At 59.9% G+C, this 23,424-nt stretch overlaps 1 protein-coding gene across 1 annotated transcript in view; it reads right to left on the bottom strand.

Annotated features, from left to right (window-relative positions):
• DDI2 (DNA damage inducible 1 homolog 2) overlaps positions 1-16,292 on the bottom strand; it is a 38,179-nt gene extending 21,887 nt beyond the window's left edge. Inside the window, exons 1-4 of the mRNA XM_069742631.1 lie at positions 16,076-16,292; positions 5,102-5,246; positions 3,628-3,852; positions 3,431-3,557 (exon numbers count right to left, since the gene is read on the bottom strand). Coding sequence (XP_069598732.1) covers positions 3,431-3,557; positions 3,628-3,852; positions 5,102-5,246; positions 16,076-16,213 — 635 coding nt within the window. The 5' untranslated portion in view covers positions 16,214-16,292. The remainder of the gene's footprint in view (positions 1-3,430; positions 3,558-3,627; positions 3,853-5,101; positions 5,247-16,075) is intronic.
• Between the last annotated feature and the right edge of the window lie 7,132 nt (positions 16,293-23,424).

Genomic DNA, 23,424 nt, shown 5'->3' with positions numbered 1-23,424 from the left:
ACACTGGCCGCACAGCAGCTCCGGGGGTGACTGGAGAACACTACCGGACATAGAATCAGCAGGAGAGCGTGCACAATCACTCACTGCACACACTGGCCGCACAGCAGCTCCGGAGGTGACTAGAGAACACTACAGGACATAGGATCAGCAGGAGAGCGTGCACAATCACCCACTGCATACACTGGCCGCACAGCAGCTCCGGGGGTGATTAGAGAACACTACAGGACATAGGATCAGCAGGAGAGCGTGCACAATCACTCACTGCATACACTGGCCGCACAGCAGCTCCGGGGGTGACTAGAGAACACTACCGGACAAAGAATCAGCAGGAGAGCGTGCACAATCACTCACTGCATACACTGGCCGCACAGCAGCTCCGGGGGTGACTAGAGAACACTACAGGACATAGGATCAGCAGGAGAGCGTGCACAATCACTCACTGCATACACTGGCCGCACAGCAGCTCCGGGGGTGACTAGAGAACACTACCGGACAAAGAATCAGCAGGAGAGCGTGCACAATCACCCACTGCATACACTGGCCGCACAGCAGCTCCGGGGGTGACTAGAGAACACTACAGGACATAGGATCAGCAGGAGAGCGTGAACAATCACTCACTGCATACACTGGCCGCACAGCAGCTCCGGGGGTGATTAGAGAACACTACCGGACATAGGATAAGCAGGAGAGCGTGCACAATCACTCACTGCATACACTGGCCGCACAGCAGCTCCGGGGGTGATTAGAGAACACTACCGGACATAGGATCAGCAGGAGAGCGTGAACAATCACCCACTGCATACACTGGCCGCACAGCAGCTCCGGAGGTGACTAGAGAACACTACAGGACATAGGATCAGCAGGAGAGCGTGCACAATCACTCACTGCATACACTGGCCGCACAGCAGCTCCGGGGGTGATTAGAGAACACTACAGGACATAGGATAAGCAGGAGAGAATGCACAATCACTCACTGCATACACTGGCCGCACAGCAGCTCCGGAGGTGACTGGAGAACACTACCGGACATAGGATCAGCAGGAGAGCGTGCACAATCACTCACTGCATACACTGGCCGCACAGCAGCTCCGGGGGTGACTAGAGAACACTACCGGACATAGGATCAGCAGGAGAGCGTGCACAATCACCCACTGCATACACTGGCCGCACAGCAGCTCCGGAGGTGACTAGAGAACACTACCGGACATAGGATCAGCAGGAGAGCGTGCACAATCACTCACTGCATACACTGGCCGCACAGCAGCTCCGGGGGTGACTAGAGAACACTACCGGACATAGGATCAGCAGGAGAGCGTGCACAATCACTCACTGCATACACTGGCCGCACAGCAGCTCCGGGGGTGACTAGAGAACACTACTGGACATAGGATCAGCAGGAGAGCGTGCACAATCACTCACTGCATACACTGGCCGCACAGCAGCTCCGGAGGTGACTAGAGAACACTACCGGACATAGGATCAGCAGGAGAGCGTGCACAATCACCCACTGCACACACTGGCCGCACAGCAGCTCCGGAGGTGACTAGAGAACACTACAGGACATAGGATCAGCAGGAGAGCGTGCACAATCACCCACTGCATACACTGGCCGCACAGCAGCTCCGGGGGTGACTAGAGAACACTACCGGACATAGGATCAGCAGGAGAGCGTGCACAATCACTCACTGCATACACTGGCCGCACAGCAGCTCCGGGGGTGATTAGAGAACACTACCGGACATAGGATCAGCAGGAGAGCGTGCACAATCACTCACTGCATACACTGGCCGCACAGCAGCTCCGGAGGTGACTAGAGAACACTACAGGACATAGGATAAGCAGGAGAGAATGCACAATCACTCACTGCATACACTGGCCGCACAGCAGCTCCGGGGGTGACTAGAGAACACTACCGGACATAGGATCAGCAGGAGAGCGTGCACAATCACTCACTGCATACACTGGCCGCACAGCAGCTCCGGAGGTGACTAGAGAACACTACCGGACATAGGATCAGCAGGAGAGCGTGAACAATCACTCACTGCATACACTGGCCGCACAGCAGCTCCAGAGGTGACTAGAGAACACTACCGGACATAGGATCAGCAGGAGAGCGTGCACAATCACTCACTGCATACACTGGCCGCACAGCAGCTCCGGAGGTGACTAGAGAACACTACCGGACATAGGATCAGCAGGAGAGCGTGAACAATCACTCACTGCATACACTGGCCGCACAGCAGCTCCAGAGGTGACTAGAGAACACTACCGGACATAGGATCAGCAGGAGAGCGTGCACAATCACTCACTGCATACACTGGCCACACAGCAGCTCCGGGGGTGATTAGAGAACACTACAGGACATAGGATCAGCAGGAGAGAGTGCACAATCACTCACTGCATACACTGGCCGCACAGCAGCTCCGGAGGTGACTAGAGAACACTACCGGACATAGGAGCAGCAGGAGAGCGTGCACAATCACTCACTGCATACACTGGCCGCACAGCAGCTCCGGGGGTGATTAGAGAACACTACCGGACATAGGATCAGCAGGAGAGCGTGCACAATCACTCACTGCATACACTGGCCGCACAGCAGCTCCGGAGGTGACTAGAGAACACTACCGGACATAGGATAAGCAGGAGAGAGTGCACAATCACTCACTGCATACACTGGCCGCACAGCAGCTCCGGAGGTGACTAGAGAACACTACAGAACATAGGATCAGCAGGAGAGAGTGCACAATCACTCACTGCATACACTGGCCGCACAGCAGCTCCGGAGGTGACTGGAGAACACTACAGAACATAGGATCAGCAGGAGAGAGTGCACAATCACTCACTGCATACACTGGCCGCACAGCAGCTCCGGAGGTGACTAGAGAACACTACCGGACATAGGATCAGCAGGAGAGCGTGCACAATCACTCACTGCATACACTGGCCGCACAGCAGCTCCGGAGGTGACTAGAGAACACTACCGGACATAGGATCAGCAGGAGAGCGTGCACAATCACTCACTGCATACACTGGCCGCACAGCAGCTCCGGGGGTGACTAGAGAACACTACCGGACATAGGATCAGCAGGAGAGCGTGCACAATCACTCACTGCATACACTGGCCGCACAGCAGCTCCGGAGGTGACTAGAGAACACTACCGGACATAGGATAAGCAGGAGAGAATGCACAATCACTCACTGCATACACTGGCCGCACAGCAGCTCCGGAGGTGACTGGAGAACACTACCGGACATAGGATAAGCAGGAGAGAGTGCACAATCACTCCTAGTCTCCAGCAGTCAGTGCATGCTGGGAGCAGTAGTGTCCGAGCAGCTGGTGGCCAGCCATCATCACGTTGTCACACGTTCCTACAGATCCCGAGGTCCGCAGCGAGACCACAGCCGAGCACAAGGACCCCAGGGGCCGCACCTGATGTCTTCCTCTATCTTAGCCTGAGCCTCCAGATCAAAGGGGTCCGCGGAGAAGAGTCGGATCCGCTCCTGCTCCCGCCGCGCCCGCTCCTGCTGCTGCTCCACCAGAACTTTGGTGAATTTTTCTGTAAGGAAACAAAGTGAGGCATGAGGGGTCCGCTGCCGGCAGCGCCAGGAGGGGGCAGCACTACCTACCCAGGTCCTGGCTCAGCAGCGCCTCCGCCAGGGGAGGATTGCGCTCCTTCAGCAGCGAGAGCTCGTGGGGATTGGCCAGCAGCATCTCCCGCAGCAGAGCCGGGTTATCCAGCCCTTGAGGGAAGGACGTGGAGTCCGGAGCCGGCGGCCGGGGCTGGGGGGACGCAGCGGGCGGCCTGGAGGTCCCGGGAACAGCGATGCTACTGAAATCTATCCGTGGCAAACCTGCGGAGAGGAACAAAAGTCAACAGGGCGACCACTAGGGGGCGACACCAAAGCTGATAACAGAGGCAACAGCCTGCAGGGAGAGCGGCCCACCAGCCACCATGACACCCGGGACAGGGAGACGACAACTGACAGCAATCTCTGCTCCAGTCACCTCCAGAGCTGATAACAGAGAGAATAGCCTGCAGGGAGAGTGTAGTGAAATATGTATAGGTATGGATGTGTGACTGGCAGTAACATCTGTCCTGAGACTGCAGGGGTCACAACATATGTTATCCTGAGAGGGCAGTCTGCTGTCTCCAATCTCGCCAGGGGGCCTCGCTAAGAACCAGGAAGAAGGGGAAACATTTCACACCTTCAGCTCTTTGAAGAGAGACGTCAATTACAGCCGGACACTATCTATGAGAAACGTTACACAAACAGTTTCAGAGACAATAAAAGACTCATTGGTGGAGTCGCCATGGTTCAGTCACAAACCAGCAATTATAATATTAACCCGAGAGGCTGCTCCAGAAATGTGACCTCCAGAGTAACTCTACAAATTAGGCCTACACACAAAGGGGGTGTTCACATGTGAGGGCAGCCTGGAAAGCTGATGTGTTCCAGTCCATATTTCCCTTCCTCAGGGTCAGAGAATCAAAATGCAAAGTTCGATATTTCTGTAGATTTTCTCCCGTTTATTTTTATCACCTTTTTGCATATTTCTGTCTCTTTATTCCCATATTTTTATACCTTTTTATTATAAGCACTGAACCTTTTAGATTAGAGCATAAAACTTTAATATGTCTGAACCTTGCATGCTCTAAAGAATCCATAGCCTTACAGTGTGTGATCCTTATGATTGGCAGACAGTAGTAGTAATATTTCTGGGACTCATCGCCCGTGTATTCGGTGAGTGGTGGCAGCGTGTATGAGCGGGTGTGTGCCCTGGGTCGGTGTGTGATTTATGCTCCCATTACAGCATAGGACAGAGGTTGGATGCTGGACTGAGAGGGGAGATAGATTAACCCTTGCAGGCGCAACCCCAAGTCACGTGTGAGAGCAGGCACGTGACGAACTAGTGGCCCAACAGCTGCCATGACACCCTGCACAGAGAGGAGACAAGGGACAGCCATCGCTGCTCCAGTCACCTCCAGAGCTGCAGCCGCACTCTGCTGCACTGTGGGAGTTGTGGTGGGCGATTATCCGCAGCTCTGGCTGTGACTGGAGGATGGGACTGTGTGCTGCACTCCAGGGGTCCGCGTCTCACCAGGGAAGGCTGCAGCAGGACGGGGGGCGGAGGGCCGTGAGTCGGCCGGATCTTTCTGCCGCAGGACCACCACGTCGCCATCCTTTAAGCCGTAGGAGGAGAGAGATCGCTGGTTGTCGGTCAGCGGCTGCTCGGCGTAGATGATCTGCAAGAAGCGGAGAACAACGGGGTCACAGGAAGCCATCCCCTCCCCCGCAGCGAAGAACGGCGCCCAGCACAACAAACATGGTCGCCATCGAGGTCACCCACTGGGGTACAGACTCTCCGGTCTATACGGCGTGCATACACGTCCCCGCACCCTCCCATCTACACGGTGTACATACACGTCCCCACCCCCTCCCGTCTACACTGCGTACATACACGTCCCCACCCCCTCCCGTCTACACCGCGTACATACACGTCCCCACCCCCTCCCGTCTACACCGCGTACATACACGTCCCCACCCCCTCCCGTCTACACCGCGTACATACACGTCCCCACCCCCTCCCGTCTACACCGCGTACATATACGTCCCCGCTCCCTCCGGTCTACACCGCGTACATATACGTCCCCACTCCCTCCCGTCTACACCGCGTACATACACGTCCCCACTCCCTCCCGTCTACACCGCGTACATACACGTCCCCGCCCCCTCTGGTCTACACCGCATACATACACGTCCCCGCACCCTCCCATCTACACGGTGTACATACACGTCCCCGCCCCCTCCGGTCTACACCGTGTACATACACGTCCCCGCCCCCTCCGGTCTACACCGCGTACATACACGTCCCCACTCCCTCCCGTCTACACCGCGTACATACACGTCCCCGCCCCCTCTGGTCTACACCGCATACATACACGTCCCCGCACCCTCCCATCTACACGGTGTACATACACGTCCCCACCCCCTCCCGTCTACACCGCGTACATACACGTCCCCACCCCCTCCCGTCTACACCGCGTACATACACGTCCCCACCCCCTCCCATCTACACCGCGTACATACACGTCCCCGCCCCCTCCGGTCTACACCGTGTACATACACGTCCCCACCCCCTCCCGTCTACACCGCGTACATATACGTCCCCACCCCCTCCCATCTACACCGCGTACATACACGTCCCCGCCCCCTCCCGTCTACACCGCGTACATACACGTCCCCGCACCCTCCAGTCTAGACCGCGTACATACACGTCCCCGCCCCCTCCGGTCTAGACCGCGTACATATACGTCCCCCGCCCCCTCCGGTCTAGACCGCGTACATACACGTCCCCACTCCCTCCGGTCTACACCGCGTACATACACGTCCCCGCACCCTCCCATCTACACGGTGTACATACACGTCCCCGCCCCCTCCGGTCTACACCGCGTACATATACGTCCCCGCCCCCTCCGGTCTACACCGCGTACATATACATCCCCACCCCCTCCCGTCTACACCGCGTACATACACGCCCCCGCCCCCTCCCGTCTACACCGCGTACATACACGTCCCCGCCCCCTCCGGTCTACACCGCGTACATATACGTCCCCGCCCCCTCCGGTTTACACCGCGTACATACACGTCCCCGCCCCCTCCGGTCTACACCGCGTACATATACGTCCCCGCCCCCTCCGGTCTACACCGCGTACATACACGTCCCCGCCCCCTCCGGTCTACACCGCGTACATACACGTCCCCGCCCCCTCCGGTCTACACCGCGTACATATACGTCCCCGCCCCCTCCCGTCTACACCGTGTACATACACGTCCCCGCCCCCTCCCGTCTACACCGCGTACATACACGTCCCCGCCCCCTCCGGTCTACACCGCGTACATACACGTCCCCGCCCCCTCCCGTCTACACCTCGTACATATACGTCCCCGCCCCCTCCCGACTACACCGCGTACATACACGTCCCCGCCCCCTCCGGTACATATCAGTGTCCCCGCACCCTCCGGTACTTATCAGTGTCCCCGCACCCTCCGGTACTTATCAGTGTCCCCGCCCCCTCCGGTACATATCAGTGTCCCCGCCCCCTCCGGTACTTATCAGTGTCCCCGCACCCTCCGGTACTTATCAGTGTCCCCGCACCCTCCGGTACTTATCAGTGTCCCCGCACCCTCCGCTACTTATCAGTGTCCCCGCACCCTCCGGTACATATCAGTGTCCCCGCACCCTCCGGTACTTATCAGTGTCCCCGCACCCTCCGGTACTTATCAGTGTCCCCGCACCCTCCGGTACATATCAGTGTCCCCGCACCCTCCGGTACATATCAGTGTCCCCGCACCCTCCGGTACATATCAGTGTCCCCGCACCCTCCGGTACATATCAGTGTCCCCGCACCCTCCGGTACTTATCAGTGTCCCCGCACCCTCCGGTACATATCAGTGTCCCCGCACCCTCCGGTTCTTATCAGTGTCCCCGCACCCTCCGGTACTTATCAGTGTCCCCGCACCCTCCGGTACATATCAGTGTCCCCGCACCCTCCGGTTCTTATCAGTGTCCCCGCACCCTCCGGTACATATCAGTGTCCCCGCACCCTCCGGTTCTTATCAGTGTCCCCGCACCCTCCGGTACATATCAGTGTCCCCGCACCCTCCGGTACATATCGGTGTCCCCGCACCCTCCGGTACTTATCGGTGTCCCCGCACCCTCCGGTACATATCAGTGTCCCCGCACCCTCCGGTACATATCAGTGTCCCCGCACCCTCCGGTTCTTATCAGTGTCCCCGCACCCTCCGGTACATATCAGTGTCCCCGCACCCTCCGGTACTTATCAGTGTCCCCGCACCCTCCGGTACATATCAGTGTCCCCGCACCCTCCGGTTCTTATCAGTGTCCCCGCACCCTCCGGTACATATCAGTGTCCCCGCACCCTCCGGTTCTTATCGTTGTCCCCGCACCCTCCGGCACATATCAGTGTCCCCGCACCCTCCGGTACATATCAGTGTCCCCGCACCCTCCGGTTCTTATCAGTGTCCCCGCACCCTCCGGTACATATCGGTGTTCCCGCACCCTCCGGTTCTTATCAGTGTCCCCGCACCCTCCGGTACATATCAGTGTCCCCGCACCCTCCGGTTCTTATCAGTGTCCCCGCACCCTCCGGTACATATCGGTGTTCCCGCACCCTCCGGTTCTTATCAGTGTCCCCGCACCCTCCGGTACTTATCAGTGTCCCCGCACCCTCCGGTACATATCAGTGTCCCCGCACCCTCCGGTACATATCAGTGTCCCCGCACCCTCCGGTACATATCGGTGTCCCCGCACCCTCCGGTACATATCAGTGTCCCCGCACCCTCCGGTACATATCAGTGTCCCCGCACCCTCCGGTACATATCAGTGTCCCCGCACCCTCCGGTTCTTATCAGTGTCCCCGCACCCTCCGGTTCTTATCAGTGTCCCCGCACCCTCCGGTACTTATCAGTGTCCCCGCACCCTCCGGTACATATCAGTGTCCCCGCACCCTCCGGTACATATCAGTGTCCCCGCACCCTCCGGTACATATCGGTGTCCCCGCACCCTCCGGTACATATCGGTGTCCCCGCACCCTCCGGTACATATCAGTGTCCCCGCACCCTCCGGTACATATCAGTGTCCCCGCACCCTCCGGTACATATCAGTGTCCCCGCACCCTCCGGTACATATCAGTGTCCCCGCACCCTCCGGTACATATCAGTGTCCCCGCACCCTCCGGTACTTATCAGTGTCCCCGCACCCTCCGGTACTTATCAGTGTCCCCGCACCCTCCGGTACATATCAGTGTCCCCGCACCCTCCGGTTCTTATCAGTGTCCCCGCACCCTCCGGTTCTTATCAGTGTCCCCGCACCCTCCGGTACATATCAGTGTCCCCGCACCCTCCGGTACATATCAGTGTCCCCGCACCCTCCGGTTCTTATCAGTGTCCCCGCACCCTCCGGTACATATCAGTGTCCCCGCACCCTCCGGTACATATCAGTGTCCCCGCACCCTCCGGTACATATCAGTGTCCCCGCACCCTCCGGTACATATCAGTGTCCCCGCACCCTCCGGTACATATCAGTGTCCCCGCACCCTCCGGTACATATCAGTGTCCCCGCACCCTCCGGTTCTTATCAGTGTCCCCGCACCCTCCGGTACATATCAGTGTCCCCGCACCCTCCGGTACTTATCAGTGTCCCCGCACCCTCCGGAACATATCAGTGTCCCCGCACCCTCCGGTACATATCAGTGTCCCCGCACCCTCCGGTTCTTATCAGTGTCCCCGCACCCTCCGGTACATATCAGTGTCCCCGCACCCTCCGGTACTTATCAGTGTCCCCGCACCCTCCGGTACTTATCAGTGTCCCCGCACCCTCCGGTACATATCAGTGTCCCCGCACCCTCCGGTACATATCAGTGTCCCCGCACCCTCCGGTACTTATCAGTGTCCCCGCACCCTCCGGTTCTTATCAGTGTCCCCGCACCCTCCGGTACTTATCAGTGTCCCCGCACCCTCCGGTACATATCAGTGTCCCCGCACCCTCCGGTACTTATCAGTGTCCCCGCACCCTCCGGTACTTATCAGTGTCCCCGCACCCTCCGGTACTTATCAGTGTCCCTGCACCCTCCGGTAAATATCAGTGTCCCCGCACCCTCCGGTACATATCAGTGTCCCCGCACCCTCCGGTACTTATCAGTGTCCCCGCACCCTCCGGTACTTATCAGTGTCCCCGCACCCTCCGGTACATATCGGTGTCCCCGCACCCTCCGGTACATATCAGTGTCCCCGCACCCTCCGGTACATATCAGTGTCCCCGCACCCTCCGGTACATATCAGTGTCCCCGCACCCTCCGGTACATATCAGTGTCCCCGCACCCTCCGGTTCTTATCAGTGTCCCCGCACCCTCCGGTACATATCGGTGTTCCCGCACCCTCCGGTTCTTATCAGTGTCCCCGCACCCTCCGGTACATATCAGTGTCCCCGCACCCTCCGGTACATATCAGTGTCCCCGCACCCTCCGGTACATATCAGTGTTCCCGCACCCTCCGGTTCTTATCAGTGTCCCCGCACCCTCCGGTACTTATCAGTGTCCCCGCACCCTCCGGTACTTATCAGTGTCCCCGCACCCTCCGGTACTTATCAGTGTCCCCGCACCCTCCGGTACATATCAGTGTCCCCGCACCCTCCGGTACATATCAGTGTCCCCGCACCCTCCGGTACATATCAGTGTCCCCGCACCCTCCGGTTCTTATCAGTGTCCCCGCACCCTCCGGTACATATCAGTGTCCCCGCACCCTCCGGTACATATCAGTGTCCCGCACCCTCCGGTACATATCAGTGTCCCGCACCCTCCGGTACATATCAGTGTCCCGCACCCTCCGGTACATATCAGTGTCCCGCACCCTCCGGTACATATCAGTGTCCCCGCACCCTCCGGTACATATCAGTGTCCCCGCACCCTCCGGTACATATCAGTGTCCCCGCACCCTCCGGTACATATCAGTGTCCCCGCACCCTCCGGTACTTATCAGTGTCCCCGCACCCTCCGGTACTTATCAGTGTCCCCGCACCCTCCGGTTCTTATCAGTGTCCCCGCACCCTCCGGTACATATCAGTGTCCCCGCACCCTCCGGTACATATCAGTGTCCCCGCACCCTCCGGTACATATCAGTGTCCCCGCACCCTCCGGTACATATCAGTGTCCCCGCACCCTCCGGTTCTTATCAGTGTCCCCGCACCCTCCGGTACATATCAGTGTCCCCGCACCCTCCGGTACTTATCAGTGTCCCCGCACCCTCCGGTACATATCAGTGTCCCCGCACCCTCCGGTTCTTATCAGTGTCCCCGCACCCTCCGGTACATATCAGTGTCCCCGCACCCTCCGGTACATATCAGTGTCCCCGCACCCTCCGGTACATATCAGTGTCCCCGCACCCTCCGGTACTTATCAGTGTCCCCGCACCCTCCGGTACTTATCAGTGTCCCCGCACCCTCCGGTACATATCAGTGTCCCCGCACCCTCCGGTTCTTATCAGTGTCCCCGCACCCTCCGGTTCTTATCAGTGTCCCCGCACCCTCCGGTTCTTATCAGTGTCCCCGCACCCTCCGGTACATATCAGTGTCCCCGCACCCTCCGGTACATATCAGTGTCCCCGCACCCTCCGGTACTTATCAGTGTCCCCGCACCCTCCGGTACTTATCAGTGTCCCCGCACCCTCCGGTACATATCAGTGTCCCCGCACCCTCCGGTACTTATCAGTGTCCCCGCACCCTCCGGTACTTATCAGTGTCCCCGCACCCTCCGGTACTTATCAGTGTCCCCGCACCCTCCGGTACTTATCAGTGTCCCCGCACCCTCCGGTACTTATCAGTGTCCCCGCACCCTCCGGTTCTTATCAGTGTCCCCGCACCCTCCAGTACATATCAGTGTCCCCGCACCCTCCGGTACATATCAGTGTCCCCGCACCCTCCGGTTCTTATCAGTGTCCCCGCACCCTCCGGTTCTTATCAGTGTCCCCGCACCCTCCGGTTCTTATCAGTGTCCCCGCACCCTCCGGTACATATCAGTGTCCCCGCACCCTCCGGTACTTATCAGTGTCCCCGCACCCTCCGGTTCTTATCAGTGTCCCCGCACCCTCCGGTACATATCAGTATCCCCGCACCCTCCGGTACATATCAGTGTCCCCGCACCCTCCGGTTCTTATCAGTGTCCCCGCACCCTCCGGTTCTTATCAGTGTCCCCGCACCCTCCGGTACTTATCAGTGTCCCCGCACCCTCCGGTACTTATCAGTGTCCCCGCACCCTCCGGTTCTTATCAGTGTCCCCGCACCCTCCGGTACATATCAGTATCCCCGCACCCTCCGGTACATATCAGTGTCCCCGCACCCTCCGGTTCTTATCAGTGTCCCCGCACCCTCCGGTACATATCAGTGTCCCCGCACCCTCCGGTTCTTATCAGTGTCCCCGCACCCTCCGGTTCTTATCAGTGTCCCCGCACCCTCCGGTACATATCAGTGTCCCCGCACACAGCGGTACATAGTGTCCCCGCACCCTCCGGTTCTTATCAGTGTCCCCGCACCCTCCGGTTCTTATCAGTGTCCCCGCACCCTCCGGTTCTTATCAGTGTCCCCGCACCCTCCGGTACATATCAGTGTCCCCGCACCCTCCGGTTCTTATCAGTGTCCCCGCACCCTCCGGTACATATCAGTGTCCCCGCACCCTCCGGTTCTTATCAGTGTCCCCGCACCCTCCGGTTCTTATCAGTGTCCCCGCACCCTCCGGTACATATCAGTGTCCCCGCACCCTCCGGTTCTTATCAGTGTCCCCGCACCCTCCGGTACATATCAGTGTCCCCGCACCCTCCGGTACATATCAGTGTCCCCGCACCCTCCGGTTCTTATCAGTGTCCCCGCACCCTCCGGTTCTTATCAGTGTCCCCGCACCCTCCGGTTCTTATCAGTGTCCCCGCACCCTCCGGTACATATCAGTGTCCCCGCACCCTCCGGTACTTATCAGTGTCCCCGCACCCTCCGGTTCTTATCAGTGTCCCCGCACCCTCCGGTACATATCAGTGTCCCCGCACCCTCCGGTACTTATCAGTGTCCCCGCACCCTCCGGTACATATCAGTGTCCCCGCACCCTCCGGTTCTTATCAGTGTCCCCGCACCCTCCGGTACTTATCAGTGTCCCCGCACCCTCCGGTACATATCAGTGTCCCCGCACCCTCCGGTTCTTATCAGTGTCCCCGCACCCTCCGGTACATATCAGTGTCCCCGCACCCTCCGGTACTTATCAGTGTCCCCGCACCCTCCGGTACATATCAGTGTCCCCGCACCCTCCGGTTCTTATCAGTGTCCCCGCACCCTCCGGTTCTTATCAGTGTCCCCGCACCCTCCGGTTCTTATCGTTGTCCCCGCACCCTCCGGTACATATCAGTGTCCCCGCACCCTCCGGTACATATCAGTGTCCCCGCACCCTCCGGTACTTATCAGTGTCCCCGCATCCTCCGGTACATATCAGTGTCCCCGCACCCTCCGGTTCTTATCAGTGTCCCCGCACCCTCCGGTTCTTATCAGTGTCCCCGCACCCTCCGGTACATATCAGTGTCCCCGCACCCTCCGGTACTTATCAGTGTCCCCGCACCCTCCGGTTCTTATCAGTGTCCCCGCACCCTCCGGTACATATCAGTGTCCCCGCACCCTCCGGTACTTATCAGTGTCCCCGCACCCTCCGGTACATATCAGTGTCCCCGCACCCTCCGGTTCTTATCAGTGTCCCCGCACCCTCCGGTACATATCAGTGTCCCCGCACCCTCCGGTTCTTATCAGTGTCCCCGCACCCTCCGGTACATATCAGTGTCCCCGCACCCTCCGGTACTTATCAGTGTCCCCGCACCCTCCGGTACATATCAGTGTCCCCGCACCCTCCGGTTCTTATCAGTGTCCCCGCACCCTCCGGTACTTATCAGTGTCCCCGCACCCTCCGGTTCTTATCAGTGTCCCCGCACCCTCCGGTTCTTATCAGTGTCCCCGCACCCTCCGGTTCTTATCAGTGTCCCCGCACCCTCCGGTACATATCAGTGTCCCCGCACCCTCCGGTTCTTATCAGTGTCCCCGCACCCTCCGGTTCTTATCAGTGTCCCCGCACCCTCCGGTACATATCAGTGTCCCCGCACCCTCCGGTACATATCAGTGTCCCCGCACCCTCCGGTACATATCAGTGTCCCCGCACCCTCCGGTACATATCAGTGTCCCCGCACCCTCCGGTTCTTATCAGTGTCCCCGCACCCTCCGGTTCTTATCAGTGTCCCCGCACCCTCCGGTTCTTATCAGTGTTCCCGCACCCTCCGGTACATATCAGTGTCCCCGCACCCTCCGGTTCTTATCAGTGTCCCCGCACCCTCCGGTTCTTATCAGTGTTCCCGCACCCTCCGGTTCTTATCAGTGTCCCCGCACCCTCCGGTTCTTATCAGTGTTCCCGCACCCTCCGGTACATATCAGTGTCCCCGCACCCTCCGGTTCTTATCAGTGTCCCCGCACCCTCCGGTTCTTATCAGTGTCCCCGCACCCTCCGGTTCTTATCAGTGTCCCCGCACCCTCCGGTTCTTATCAGTGTCCCCGCACCCTCCGGTTCTTATCAGTGTCCCCGCACCCTCCGGTACTTATCAGTGTCCCCGCACCCTCCGGTACATATCAGTGTCCCCGCACCCTCCGGTACATATCAGTGTCCCCGCACCCTCCGGTACTTATCAGTGTCCCCGCACCCTCCGGTACTTATCAGTGTCCCCGCACCCTCCGGTTCTTATCAGTGTCCCCGCACCCTCCGGTTCTTATCAGTGTCCCCGCACCCTCCGGTTCTTATCAGTGTCCCCGCACCCTCCGGTTCTTATCAGTGTCCCCGCACCCTCCGGTTCTTATCAGTGTCCCCGCACCCTCCGGTTCTTATCAGTGTCCCCGCACCCTCCGGTTCTTATCAGTGTCCCCGCACCCTCCGGTTCTTATCAGTGTCCCCGCACCCTCCGGTACTTATCAGTGTCCCCGCACCCTCCGGTACATATCAGTGTCCCCGCACCCTCCGGTACATATCAGTGTCCCCGCACCCTCCGGTACTTATCAGTGTCCCCGCACCCTCCGGTATTTATCAGTGTCCCCGCACCCTCCGGTTCTTATCAGTGTCCCCGCACCCTCCGGTTCTTATCAGTGTCCCCGCACCCTCCGGTTCTTATCAGTGTCCCCGCACCCTCCGGTTCTTATCAGTGTCCCCGCACCCTCCGGTTCTTATCAGTGTCCCCGCACCCTCCGGTACATATCAGTGTCCCCGCACCCTCCGGTACATATCAGTGTCCCCGCACCCTCCGGTACATATCAGTGTCCCCGCACCCTCCGGTTCTTATCAGTGTTCCCGCACCCTCCGGTTCTTATCAGTGTCCCCGCACCCTCCGGTACATATCAGTGTCCCCGCACCCTCCGGTACTTATCAGTGTCCCCGCACCCTCCGGTACATATCAGTGTCCCCGCACCCTCCGGTACATATCAGTGTCCCCGCACCCTCCGGTACTTATCAGTGTCCCCGCACCCTCCGGTTCTTATCAGTGTCCCCGCACCCTCCGGTTCTTATCAGTGTCCCCGCACCCTCCGGTACATATCAGTGTCCCCGCACCCTCCGGTACATATCAGTGTCCCCGCACCCTCCGGTTCTTATCAGTGTCCCCGCACCCTCCGGTACATATCAGTGTCCCCGCACCCTCCGGTACATATCGGTGTCCCCGCACCCTCCGGTTCTTATCAGTGTCCCCGCACCCTCCGGTACATATCAGTGTCCCCGCACCCTCCGGTACATATCGGTGTCCCCGCACCCTCCGGTTCTTATCAGTGTCCCCGCACCCTCCGGTACATATCAGTGTCCCCGCACCCTCCGGTTCTTATCGGTGTCCCCGCACCCTCCGGTTCTTATCAGTGTCCCCGCACCCTCCGGTTCTTATCAGTGTCCCCGCACCCTCCGGTACATATCAGTGTCCCCGCACCCTCCGGTACATATCGGTGTCCCCGCACCCTCCGGTTCTTATCAGTGTCCCCGCACCCTCCGGTACATATCAGTGTCCCCGCACCCTCCGGTTCTTATCAGTGTCCCCGCACCCTCCGGTTCTTATCAGTGTCCCCGCACCCTCCGGTACATATCAGTGTCCCCGCACCCTCCGGTACATATCAGTGTCCCCGCACCCTCCGGTTCTTATCAGTGTCCCCGCACCCTCCGGTACTTATCAGTGTCCCCGCACCCTCCGGTACATATCAGTGTCCCCGCACCCTCCGGTTCTTATCAGTGTCCCCGCACCCTCCGGTTCTTATCAGTGTCCCCGCACCCTCCGGTACTTATCAGTGTCCCCGCACCCTCCGGTTCTTATCAGTGTCCCCGCACCCTCCGGTACATATCAGTGTCCCCGCACCCTCCGGTACATATCAGTGTCCCCGCACCCTCCGGTTCTTATCAGTGTCCCCGCACCCTCCGGTACTTATCAGTGTCCCCGCACCCTCCGGTCCTCCTCTCACCAGGGACTCCGCGGCCGGGACGCCGCTCTCCAGCTCACACAGGGCGCGGAAGTTTTCCAGCTCGAAGTCCTTGTCCACGTCCAGGGAGAATGTGATCTCCGACAGGTCGCGGCGGACACAGTACACGGTGATCAACATGGCGGCTCCGCTGCTGTCGCCCACACCGAGCACCAACACCGGGGGGCGGGGCCACAGCGCCGCTCACTGCGCAGGCGTAGTTTCCGGCGAGGAGAATCACCTGACCGTCACGTGACTCATACTACTTCCGCCCGGCCGCGCTGACGCTGTACTTCCCAGTATCCTCTGCGGCAGCAGGAAGCTGCGCCAACTATTGGGGCCGCTGGGTACTGTAGTGCCACACGGTGCAGAGCATGATGGGAGGGAGGGGGAGAGAATTGGGGAGGGGGAGAGAATCGGGGATGGGGAGAATGGAGGGAGGGGGAGAGAATGGGAGGGAGGGGGAGAGAATGGGAGGGAGGGGGAGAGAATGGGAGGGAGGGGGAGAGAATGGGAGGGAGGGGGAGCGAATGGGAGGGAGGGGGAGCGAATGGGAGGGAGGGGGAGCGAATGGGAGGGAGGGGGAGCGAATGGGAGGGAGGGGGAGCGAATGGGAGGGAGGGGGGAGGGAGAGAATTGGAGGGGAGGGAGGAATTGGAGGGGGGGGGAGAGAATTGGAGGGAGAGGGAGGGGGGGAGGGAGGAATTGGAGGGAAGGGGGGGGAGGTAGAGAATTGGAGGGGGGGAGGAATTGGAGGGGGGGAGGAATTGGAGGGGGAGAGGAATTGGAGGGGGGGAGGGAGAGAATTGGAGGGGGGGAGGGAGAGAGTTGGAGGGAGGGAGGGAGAGAGTTGGAGGGAGGGGGGGAGAGAATTGGAGGGAGAGAATTGGAGGGGGGGGAGAGAATTGGAGGGAGGGAGGAATTGGAGGGAGAGGTAGAGAATTGGAGGGGGGGAGGAATTGAAGGGGGGGGAGAGAATTGGAGGGAGAGGGAGGGGGGGAGAGAATTGGAGGGAGAGGGAGGGAGAGAATTGGAGGGGGGGAGGGAGGAATTGGAGGGAGAGGGAGGGGGGGAGGTAGAGAATTGGAGGGAGAGAATTGGAGGGGGGAGAGAATTGGAGGGGGGGAGAGAATTGGAGGGGGGGAGAGAATTGGAGGGGGGAGAGAATTGGAGGGGGGAGGGAGAGAATTGGAGGGAGAGGGGGGAGGGAGAGAATTGGAGGGAGAGGGGGGAGGGAGAGAATTGGAGGGAGAGGGGGGAGGGAGAGAATTGGAGGGAGAGAATTGGAGGGAGGAATTGGAGGGAGGGAGAGAATTGGAGGGGGGGAGGGAGAGAATTGGAGGGGGGGGAGAGAATTGAGGGAGGGGGAGAGAATTTGAGGGAGGGGGGGAGAATTGGAGGGAGGGGGAGGGAGAGAATTGGAGGGAGAGAAATTGGAGGGGGGAGGGAGGAATTGGAGGAGGGGGAGGGAGAGAATTGGAGGGAGGGGGGGAGAGAGAGGGGGAGGGAGGGGGGTAATTGGAGGGAGGAATTGGAGGGAGGGAGAGAATTGGAGGGAGGGAGGGAGAGAATTGGAGGGAGGGGGGGAGGGAGAGAATTGGAGGGAGGGGGGGGAGAGGGGGAGGGAGAGAGTTGAGGGAGAGAATTGGAGGGGGGGAGAGAATTGGAGGGAGGGGGGAGAGAATTGGAGGGGGGAAGGAGAGAATTGGAGGGAGGGGGAGAGGGAGAGAATTGGAGGGAGGGGGGGAGGGAGAGAATTGGAGGGAGGGGGGGGGAGAGGGGGAGGGAGAGAGTTGGAGGGAGAGAATTGGAGGGGGGAGAGAATTGGTGGGAGGGGGGAGAGAATTGGAGGGAAGGGGGGAGGGAGAGAATTGGGGGGGGAGGGGTGAGAGAATTGGAGGGAGAGAGGAGAATTGGAGGGAGGAGGGGAGGGAGAGAATGGGAGGGGGGGAGGGAGAGAATTGGAGGGAGGGAGAGAATTGGAGGGAGGGGGGGAGGGAGAGAATTGGGGGGAGGAGGGAGAGAATTGGAAGGAGAGAATTGGAGGGGGGTGGAGGGAGAGAATTGGAGGGAGGGAGAGAATTGGAGGGAGAGAATTGGAGGGAGAGAATTGGGGGGAGAATTGGAGGGAGGGGGGGAGGGAGAGAATTGGAGGGAGGGGGGGAGGGAGAGAATTGGAGGGGGGGGAGGAATTGGAGGGGGGGAGAGAGTTGGAGGGAGAGAGGGAGGGAGGAATTGGAGGGGGGGAGGAATTGGAGGGAGGGAGGGGGGAGGAATTGGAGGGGGGGAGGAATTGGAGGGAGGGAGGGGGGGAGGAATTGGTGGGAGGGAGGGTGAGAATTGGAGGGAGGTGGGGGAGAGAATTGGAGGGGAGAGAATTGGAGGGAGTGGGGGAGAGATTGGAGGGGAGAGATTGGAGAGAGGGGGGGAGAGAATTGGGGGGAGAGAATTGGAGGAGAATTGGAGGGGGGGGAGAGAAGAGGGGGGGGAGAATTGGAGAGAGAGAGGAGGAATTGGGGGGGGGAGAGAATTGGAGGGGGGGGGAGGAGAATTGGAGGGGGAGGGAGGGAGAGAATTGGAGGGGGGAGGAGAGAATTGGAGGGAGAGGGAGGGGGGGAGGGAGGAATTGGAGGGAAGGGGGGAGGCAGAGAATTGGAGGGAGAGAATTGGAGGGGGGGGAGGAATTGGAGGGGGGGAGGAATTGGAGGGGGGGAGGAATTGGAGGGGGGGAGGAATTGGAGGGGGGGAGAATTGGAGGGGGAGAGAATTGGAGTGGGGAGAGAATTGGAGGGGGGAGAGAATTGGAGGGGGGGAGGGAGAGAGTTGGAGGGAGGGGGGGAGAGGAATTGGAGGGAGAGAATTGGAGGGAGGGAGAGAATTGGAGGGAGAGGGGGGAGAGAATTGGAGGGAGGGGGGAGAGGGAGAGAATTGGGGGGAGGAAGGGAGTGAGAGAATTGGAGGGAGGGATAGAATTGGGGGGAGAGAATTGGAGTGGGGGAGAACTGGGGGGAGGGGTGAGAGAATTGGAGGGAGAGAATTGGAGGGAGAGAATTGGAGGGGGGGGGAGGAGAGAATTGGAGGGGGGGGGAGAGAGTTGGAGGGAGGGGGGGAGAGAATTGGAGGGAGAGGGGGAGGGGGGGGGAGAGAATTGGAGGGAGGGGGGAGAGGGAGAGAATTGGGGGGAGGAAGGGGTGAGAGAATTGGAGGGAGGGATAGAATTGGGGGAGTGAATTGGAGTGGGGGAGAACTGGGGGGGAGGGGTGAGAGAATTGGAGGGAGGGAGGGGGGGAGAATTGGAGGAGGGGAGAATTGGAGGGAGGAAGAATTGGAGGGAGGGGAGAATTGGAGGGAGAGGGGGGAGGAGGGAGAGGGAGGGGGGGAGGGAGGAATTGGAGGGAAGGGGGGGAGGTAGAGAATTGGAGGGAGAGAATTGGAGGGGGGGAGGGAGAGAATTGGAGGGGGGGAGGGAGAGAATTGGAGGGGGGGAGGGAGAGAATTGGAGGGGGGAGAGAATTGGAGGGGGGGAGGGAGAGAATTGGAGAGGGGGGAGGGAGAGAATTGGAGGGAGAGGGGGGAGGGAGAGAATTGGAGGGAGGGAGAGAATTGGAGGGGGGAGGGAGAGAATTGGAGGGAGGGGGGGAGAGAATATGAGGGAGGGGGGGGAGGGAGAGAATTTGAGGGAGGGGGTGAGAGAATTGGAGGGAGGGGGGAGGAGAGAATTGGAGGGAGAGAATTGAGGGAGGGGGGGAGGGAGAGAATTGGAGGGGAGGGAGAGAATTGGAGATGGGAGGGAGGAATTGGAGGGAGGGGGAAAGAGAATTGGAGGGAGGGGGGAGGGAGAGAATTGGAGGAGAGGGGGGAGTAATTGGAGGGAGGAATTGGAGGGAGGGAGAGAATTGGAGGGAGGGAGGAATTGGAGGGAGAGAATTGGAGGGAGGGGGGAGGGAGAGAATTGGAGGAGGGGGGGAGGGAGAGAATTGGAGGGAGGGGGGGAGAGAGGGGGAGGGAGAGAGTTGGAGGGAGAGAATTGGAGGGAAGGGGAGAGAATTGGAGGGGGAAGGAGAGAATTGGAGGGAGGGGGAGAGGGAGAGAATTGGAGGGAGAGAATTGGAGGGAGGGGGGGAGAGAATTGGAGGGAAGGGGGGAGGGAGAGAATTGGGGGGGGAGGGGTGAGAGAATTGGAGGGAGAGAATTGGGGGGGGAGGGGGTGAGAGAATTGGAGGGAGGAGGGGAGGGAGAGAATGGGAGGGGGGAGGGAGAGAATTGGAGGGAGGGGGGGAGGGAGAGAATTGGAGGGAGGGGGGGAGGGAGAGAATTGGAGGGAGGGGGGGAGGGAGAGAATTGGAGGGAGGGGGGGAGGGAGAGAATTGGAGGGAGGGGGGGAGGGAGAGAATTGGGGGGAGGAGGGAGAGAATTGGAAGGAGAGAATTGGAGGGGGGTGGAGGGAGAGAATTGGAGGGAGGAGAGAATTGGAGGGGGGAGGGAGAGAGAATTGGAGGGAGGGAGAGAATTGGGGGGGAGAATTGGAGGGAGGGGGGGAGGGAGAGAATTGGAGGGGGGGGAGGGAGAGAATTGGAGGGAGGGGGGGAGGAGAGAATTGGAGGGGGAGGAGGAATTGGAGGGGGGGGAGAGTTGGAGGGAGAGAGGGAGGGAGGAATTGGAGGGAGGGAGAGAATTGGAGGGAGGGGGGAGGAATTGGAGGGAGGGAGGGGGGGAGGAATTGGAGGGAGGGAGGGTGAGAATTGGAGGGAGGTGGGGGAGAGAATTGGAGGGAGGGGGAGAGAATTGGAGGGAGGGAGGGAGAATTGGAGGGGGGGAGAGAAGGGAGGGGAGAATTGGAGAGAGGGAGGGAGAATTGGAGGGGGGGAGAGAGAATTGGAGGGGGGGGAGAGAATTGGAGGGGGGGGAGAGAATTGGAGGGAGAGGGGGAGGGAGGGAGAGAATTGGAGGGGGGGGGAGGAATTGGAGGGGGGGGAGGGAGAGAATTGGGGGAGAGGGAGGGGGAGGGAGGAATTGGAGGGAAGGGGGGGAGGTAGAGAATTGGAGGGGGGAGAGAATTGGAGGGAGGAATTGGAGGGGGGAGGAATTGGAGGGGGGGAGAGAATTGGAGGGGGGAGAGAATTGGAGGGGGGGGAGAGAATTGGAGGGGGGAGAGAATTGGAGGGGGAGAGAATTGGAGGGGGGAGAGAATTGGAGGGGGGGAGGGAGAGAATTGGAGGGGGGGAGAGAATTGGAGGAGAGAATTGAGGGGGGGGAGAGTTGGAGGGAGGGGGAGGGAGAGAATTGGAGGGAGAGGGGGGGGAGAGAATTGGAGAGGGGGGAGGGAGGGGGGGAGAGAATTGGAGGGAGGGGGGAGAGAATTGGGGGAGGAAGGGGTGAGAGAATTGGAGGGAGGGATAGAATTGGGGGGAGAGAATTGGAGTGGGGAGAATGGGGGGGAGGGGTGAGAATTGGAGGGAGAGATTGGAGGAGAGAATTGGAGGGAGAGAATTGGAGGGAGAGAATTGGAGGGAGAGAATTGGAGGGAGGGAGGGGGAGAATTGGAGGGAGGGGAGAATTGGAGGAGGGGGGGAGAATTGGAGGGAGAGAATTGGAGGGAGGGGGGGAGGGAGAGAATTGAGGGAGGGGGGGAGGGAGAGAATTGGAGGGGGGGAGGAGAGAATTGGAGGGAGAGGAGAGAATTGGAGGGAGGGGGGGAGAGAATTGGAGGGAGAGAATTGGAGGGAGAGAATTGGGGGGGAGAGAATTGGAGGGAGGGAGGAGGGAGAGAATTGGAGGGGGGGGGAGGGAGAGAATTGGGGGGAGGGAGAGAATGGGAGGGAGGGGGGTAGGGAGAGAATGGGAGGGGGGGAGGAATTGGAGGGAGGGAGGAATTGGAGGGGGGGAGAGAATTGGAGGGAGGGAGGGTGAGAATTGGAGGGGGGGAGGAGAGAATTGGAGGGAGGAGAATTGGAGGGGAGAGAATTGGAGGGAGGGAGGGGGAGAGATTGGAGGGAGGGAGGGGGGAGAGAATTGGAGGGAGGAGGGGGGAGAGAATTGGAGGGAGAGAATTGGAGGGGGGAGGGAGAGAATTGGAGGGAGAGAATTGGAGGGGGGGAGAGAATTGGAGGGAGGGAGAGAATTGGAGGGGGAGGGAGAGAATTGGAGGGGGGGAGGGAGGAATTGGAGGAGGGAGGAATGGAGGGAGGAGGAATTGGAGGGAGAGGGAGGGGGAGAGGGAGGGGGGGAGGAGGAATTGGAGGGAAGGGGGGAGGTAGAGAATTGGAGGGAGAGAATTGGAGGGGGGGAGGGAGAGAATTGGAGGGGGGGAGTGAATTGGAGGGGGGAGAGAATTGGAGGGGGGAGGAATTGGAGGGGGGAGAGATTGGAGGGGGGGAATTGGAGGGGGAGGGAGAGATTGGAGGGGGGGGAGGGAGAGAATTGGAGGGGGGGGAGGAATTGGAGGGGGAGGAATTGGAGGGGAGAGAATTGGAGGGGGGAGAGAATTGGAGGGGGGAGAGATTGGAGGGAGAGAATTGGAGGGCGGGGGAGGGAGAGAGTTGAGGAGAGGGGGGAGAGAATTGGAGGAGTACTGGAGGGAGGGAGAGAATTGGAGGGAGGGGAGGGGAGGGAGAGAATTGGAGGGATGGGGGGAGGGAGAGAATTGGAGGGAGGGGGGAGAGAATTGGAGGGAGGGGGGAGAATTGGAGGGAGGGGGGAGGGAGAGAATTGGGGGGGAGAGGTGAGAGAATTGAGGGAGGGAGGAGAATTGGGGGGAGGGTGAATGGAGATGGAGGGAGGGGGGGAGGAATTGGAGGAGAGAATTGGAGGGGAGGAGAGAATTGGAGGGGGGGAGGGAGGAATTGGAGGGAGGGGGAGGGAGAGAATTGGAGGGAGGATGGGGGAGGGAGAGAATTGGGGGGGGAGAGGGAGAGAATTGGAGGGGGAGGGAGAGAATTGGAGGGAGGGGGGGAGGGAGAGAATTGGAGGGGGGGGAGAGAATTGGGGGAGGGGGGGAGAGAATGGAGAGAAGAGAATTGGAGGAGGGGGAGGTGAGAATTGGAGGTGGAGAGAATTGGAGGGAGGGGGAGAATTGGAGGAGAGAGAATTGGAGGAGAGAGAATTGGAGGAGAGGAATGGATAGGAGGGAGAGAATTGGAGGGATGGGAGGGGAGGGAGAGAATTGGAGTGATGGGGGAGGAGAGAATTGGAGGGGAGGGGGAGAATTGGAGGAGGGAGAGAATTGGGGGGGGGGGGAGGAGAGAATTGGGGGGGAGGGGTGAGAGAATTGGAGGAGATGGAGGGAGGGGGTGAGAATTGGAGGGAGAGAATTGGAGGAGGGGGGGAGAGAATTGGAGGGAGGGGGAGGAGAG

This window comes from Ranitomeya imitator, chromosome 10, assembly GCF_032444005.1.
Source record: "Ranitomeya imitator isolate aRanImi1 chromosome 10, aRanImi1.pri, whole genome shotgun sequence".
NCBI lineage: Eukaryota > Metazoa > Chordata > Amphibia > Anura > Dendrobatidae > Ranitomeya > Ranitomeya imitator.
The sequence above is the reverse complement of the archived record's forward strand: the minus strand, read 5'-3'. Positions and strand labels throughout refer to the sequence as shown.